The 5718-nt window shown below is 40.7% G+C and overlaps 1 protein-coding gene and 1 long non-coding RNA gene across 8 annotated transcripts in view; one reads left to right on the forward strand and one right to left on the reverse strand.

The window, feature by feature from the left end:
* The window catches only part of LOC111253305 (uncharacterized), a 40313-nt gene that overhangs the window by 30893 nt on the left and 3702 nt on the right, over positions 1 to 5718 (forward strand). Inside the window, exons 2-3 of one of the 2 annotated variants that reach the window (XR_015330417.1) lie at positions 424 to 490; positions 3833 to 3968. This is a non-coding gene — a long non-coding RNA (uncharacterized LOC111253305). Of the gene's footprint in view, positions 1 to 423; positions 491 to 3832; positions 3969 to 5718 lie in introns of those variants that run through there. The other variant, XR_015330416.1, reaches the window with a different exon arrangement.
* The window catches only part of LOC111253301 (uncharacterized), a 17819-nt gene continuing 12224 nt past the window's right edge, over positions 124 to 5718 (reverse strand). For all 6 annotated transcript variants that reach the window (XM_022812505.2, XM_022812504.2, XM_086993242.1 and 3 more), the window contains 3 exons: positions 5588 to 5657; positions 5054 to 5271; positions 124 to 4539 (listed from right to left, as the gene is read on the reverse strand). In XM_022812505.2, coding sequence (XP_022668240.1) covers positions 4398 to 4539; positions 5054 to 5271; positions 5588 to 5657 — 430 coding nt within the window. In that variant the 3' untranslated portion in view covers positions 124 to 4397. The remainder of the gene's footprint in view (positions 4540 to 5053; positions 5272 to 5587; positions 5658 to 5718) is intronic.

A 5718-nucleotide genomic window follows, 5' to 3' on the forward strand; every position in this document is an offset into this window, starting at 1 on the left:
ATATAATTTGAAAATATCATTTTCGGTCAAATACCCTTCGAATCCACTCACTAGAATATCGCCCCTCCTTGCCGTCCAAGATTTTGGCACACGGAGACTGTTATTTTTCATATCACTCGGATGTTTTCTTGTTTTTTTTTTTTTTTCTCTTATTTACGATCTTCTTACGCTCGAACTCCGGTCCCCGTTTTTTTGCGTCCAGTTTTAATAAGTATCAACACGCCATCGGCTTATTTATCATTACCGGCTTTTACTCTTATCATAATAGTATTTACTAGTATTGCAATTGTTATTATCACTTTTAGCATAAACTCTTATCGTTTCTCTTTTTGACAATTATCAATATTGTTAATATCTTGTTTGATTTTTTGTTTACTTTTACACCACATCCCGTCGCCATAATAACCTTTAATTTTTTTCTAGGGACAACACCAGCACATAACGCAGGAGGGCCCAAGAGTTTGAGCATCATACCTTGACAACATTAAAGGTAGATATATAGCGCGAACGAGTAGAGAAGATTTTCAGTTATTTATTGTCTCAGCGGACTAGAAGCTGGCGATATGGGTAACTATTTACTCCGAATTCACCTCCGAATTGGATTGATTGACCGTTTCAGAACTCTCTCATGGTTGTTTTTTTTTTTGTCAACACTACACTGCTTGCCTTCTACTAACCTTTTGCAGCTTCTTTTGGTAAGCTCAAGTAAAAACAGGGAGAGCCCCCTATTTGTCTAGAATTAGATATGCGTCCTAATTGTAGCTATGATTTAATACCGAATACTGGTTATTCATTTCACTTATCTGCTCGTTCGCCTCAAAGATTTGAGTTCTTAAAAACGTTATCAGCTTGACCCCAAAGCACCTCCAGCTCTCTACTACTTAAATATTGCACACATTTCATCACGTCTGCCTGATTGATTTTAGCAGAACAGTGACATCCTACGAAGGCCGTCGCTCTGGTAGCTCCTCATCTCATCTTACGTTATGTATAATATAAAATTCATTTAACCATTGGTTTTTCGTCAAGATGACATACACTAGAGAATATCCCGCATTCATATTCGATTTCAGCATTGTAACTCATCAATTATCCAAGACGTTTTCTTGATTGACAAGACAGTCGTTGTTACTTTTTGGACGTTCTCATTGCTCTTGGAGCACCCACTGATTCTGGCATGAACAACATGACGCTAACGCAAAGCTCACGGTCAGACATGGTTTAGATTTTCAACAACAAGTATTCGCTGATTAACGAACGACAAGAGGTAAATGTTACTGACCAAAAACATTAGGGGCATTGAGTGTGGCAGACACCATAAGAACAGTCATCAATCGCAGTAGTCAAAATGCTCATAGTGACATTGAGATCCATCTTCATGCATATATTGCATCGTGTACGTAACACATGCATTACATCGTAGTATAGCTTAAAGGCCAATTTAAGACGTGAATATTTTTAATCTTCGCAGAATAGTTAGTAGTTTTACTTTGATTTCTCAGAGAGTTCCCCTAACATCGAGACATTCATTCAAACGACTCCGAGCTTGGTGCTGATAAAACGATTTCTATTTCTGTTATCGTGAACTAGCCACACCATAGGCCATTTTCGACCGATCCAAAAGAAGACGAACGCAGCTGGAATTTCTATGTATCTTTAAAGATCTTCCCTTTTCGCTCTCGTAAAATAACGAGTGCAGCTTGTGGGGTAACATCTCAACAGAGCATTCTACGATGCGACTGACCACTGAAACAATGCACTGCACGCAAAGAAACTCACCGCCCGACTATAGAACGCAACGCGGAACACAGTGTTTGTATACTTTTATTTTGAGTTGTCGCGAATCCTCTCGGACGATTCTTCCGATTTTGCAGACTGCACTGCTCTCGTCGAAGTTCCTTTATGACAGCTTGAGGATCGACGTACTCTTTTTTTTTTCCCGTTTGACAACCCGCGTCCTTAGCAGTGTTCGATTTCTTTTATCTGCCCCCATCTGGGAACCCGACCAAAATGCTTTCCGCCATTTTCTCCGTTTTGTCAAAGACTGACAATCATAATTACTGTAATAAATTATCATATGATTATTATCTATAAGAATTCAATATACAAGATGACGATGCAGTTGATTTCGATTGTACAGTATTGCCTGATAGGAAATAGGTGAAAGTCCAAGTAGATTGTTCACGAAGCAAAGATAAATAGCGATCGATTCCCGAGGGTCGATGAATTATATATAACATGGAGTGCAAGTTCATTTCAACAATTTCTCTAGTTGTCACGTCTTTGTCATGCTCGACCTACAGCCGTTGATTCCGCTATGCACAATGTGATTCATTAATTAGTATTATTATTCCTAAAAAGGCATATATTTAATGCAGTACCTCAAATAGGCGGCGACTGTTACCTCGTCTTGGACTGGGGGAGGGTCAATACAATGATGTAGTTACGATGTCATTGAATAAGTATACGCTGTTGTCATAGAAGCGGATCGTTGGTAAGCTCACGTAGTTCAACGCATTTTGTCGTACTTCCTATAAATGAATCGTAAAACAGAAGCAGAAGAAAAATGGACGGCCACACGGAGGCGATTGAGGCGTTCGAGTTACATATGAGATAGTACGATTCTAAAATCAGAGCAAAACTAACATATCATAATAATCAGAAAGGGAGGAAAAGTGCTTGGTCATTTGAATTGTCGACGTTCGACCATTACCAGTGTTACCAAATTTTGCCCACGGTCCACACTTATCATTATCATTGATTGAATTGGTTACTATTGTTGTTGTCGCCAGGGGCACTGCTCTGAGATCGAGTTGCTACGAATGGAATTTTATCCACGTCAGCATTTGCTTGCCTCCGTTAGTTTGTGGATCGCAAATTTTTCCTGCTAAGAGCGCAGAGGATTGACGCGAGAAGTTGATTGCATTTGTAGAAGTAGCGGTCTTTGAGTTTCAAGTTCACGGGCGAGTAACCCAAGCAGCGGCACGCACAAGGAAAAGAGGAATCAACACGGAACAGACACTCGAAAGCGACGCGATAAAGGCTCGAGCGTTTTCTGACACACAGTAGTGAACTTTGTTACTAGACTTCTCCCAAAACTAGAGAAACTCTTCGTTCGATTTTTCTTTCGATTATTGATTTGTTATTGGTTTACAATAGTAGCATTGTGGTATGCAACCAGTATGCAGATGCCCCTATCCCCGACTGCCCCATATCTCTTGTAGCATCCCAGTGCGCCTTTCGCCAGTTGCTTCACGGCAGTTAACGACCGTCATTTTATTATCATCGCTACGTTTCAGCTACTATAACGATGTTAAATCGGCAGCGATTTTTCAGCGACACATGTAATGTTATGACACTCTCAAACCACTACTATATTTATTGTTATAATAATTATTATCAGTGTTATCGCCATCGGCATTATTATGTTTATACACAGGTTAATAAGAAATGTATATATTTATGTAATCGAACTTCCATCTTGATCATCATCTCTGATAAGTGAATCACGACGATGTCTTCCTCGACCACCTCAGCACTGGGCTAGTCCACACGATACAACATCTTAATATTTTTCCCTTTTACTTATTCGTCCGCGGGTTGCCAAGCAGCGATGCGTCGCCAGGGCAAACTTACCTCATGCCTTGGAAACGGTAATGCACTTCTTGCCACGTCACCATGGCACTCAGTCTATTTTCTTTCCACTCTTCTCACATACGCTATGGTGGCTCGCTGGGACTAATGTCAACCTTCTACATACAATATATACGGTTTTTTTCTCTAACTCAGGATTTTCTCATCAATTCTTTCTTCTTTTTCTATATTTTTATAGTTCCAGCTATTGCGCCTCTTTCAATAGCAGACGTGCTAAACGCGTCCAACGATACGGATAAGAAACACAATCATCATCATCATCATCATCATCATCATCATCATCATCATCATCATCATCATCATCATCATCATCATCGTTATCACCATGAATCATCATCATCATCATCATCATCATCATCATCATCATGAGTCAGTGTCTCGGTCGTGATCATTTTTGGTTTATGCTTGTGTGAGCGTCGAAGAGATAATAGAACGTTGAACCTGGCTCGTCGTGTGAGACGCACAACTTGGTACCCGGTGTAGTGCAAAGCACTTATCAGCAGTAGGTATCAGTCGGTAGGGCGATGGCTTGAAGCCGTCCGGTACAGCCGAAGTACGTCGTGTGTAGCTTTTTTGCAACAACGAGTTCTGCTAACTACACTTACCTATACGCTCATATATGTTCTTAGTTGTCTTACAGTTCCCCACTGAACTCTGAGCTGGCAGAGCGACGGTCTACTGCTCTAATCATCTTCTGCCTTCATCGGATTATAGCAATCCGTTATTGTATACTTCTTATTGTGCTAGAAAGTGAATGAGGTATAGTTCGACCCTTCGGAGGCGACGGTCCCCGAAGCTGCTCCAGGAGGCCATTGAGCGCCCTGTCTGCTCGGCGAACTATGACGCTTCATGTGTGCGTTGCGGCTTTTCACTTTTTCGAACACTCTATAAATATATTGTGTCACACAAAATAGGTCACAAGCGGTTGTTAGGTGGTTAATAAACGGGCACCCTGCACGAAGTAATTATTTTACAATACCAGTTCCCATATGTAAGCATGTATGTATCTTCTCTTCAACTTTATCAGCTCTATGATGAACGCTCTAACTCTGGGGATTTAATTATTAAATCCCCATTATTATCTTGCTTACTTAAACTAAATTATGGTGGCGGCTTCTTGATAAAGCGAAATACATTTTTTAGGTGCGAGCTATTCGGACTTAGTCTTAAACGAACGCGATTAAATAAAAAATCTTCTAAATCACTGTTTCCTACGTGCTCGGGGTGGTATAAAACATATCACTTCGTTGAAATTGTCGATAAGTCCAAAACATTTCACCCTTCTTACACCATCTTCAGACGCCAGACATAACGCCATGCATCAAAAAAACAATTGCGCCCAGCAATCTTAGAGCTAATTATTTTGCAAAAATAAACCCTTTTTACCGACATAACATACCGTCCGCAAACTTTGCAGGGGAAATAGTGCGACGCCTGAAGACCTTTGTCATCGCCAGCGAGTCCTCGGCCTTGACCGCAACAATCTCCACAAATAGCACAGCCGGTGCCTTTACAACTGCAACGAGTGCAGCTTTCGCAGCGTTCGACTGCTTCCGGCAATACAGTGCTTTTTCGTTTGCGACCCTGTCGTAATCGACGGTACTCTTCTGGACACACCTGTGGTACAGATAAGAGAATAAAATATTTCATTTAGTTCTCCGTTGATTCGTAAAGTAGTCCCACTCGATCTCGGGACTCAAACTTGCTTAGACGCTCCAAGCGATAAAGTCTATAGATCTTTTTTAGTTATTTAGAGACTCTGCATAATTCCTTAAAATTTGACTAGGACTCCTAAAAAGGCACAATGATTTGGGTTCCGCAGGGGTCGGGCCTAAATTAAGTAGCACATTTGCTGTGCATAAAAAACGAACTTAACTGGATGCTCTTAACATGCGTTGGGAAATAAACGCGGTGTAGGCTTAATAAAGTTTACCTTTTTCCAGAAGTAGTACATCTCTATACAAGCCTTGACATCCTTTCCAGTAACTTTTTCAGCGATGAGGCTACAAATATACGAAGTTTCAAAGATTCAAACGGCTTTCATTAACTGTTGAAGAATTTTAC

Source organism: Varroa destructor, unplaced genomic scaffold (assembly GCF_002443255.2).
Source record: "Varroa destructor unplaced genomic scaffold, Vdes_3.0 BEIS01000006.1, whole genome shotgun sequence".
Classification (NCBI taxonomy): domain Eukaryota; kingdom Metazoa; phylum Arthropoda; class Arachnida; order Mesostigmata; family Varroidae; genus Varroa; species Varroa destructor.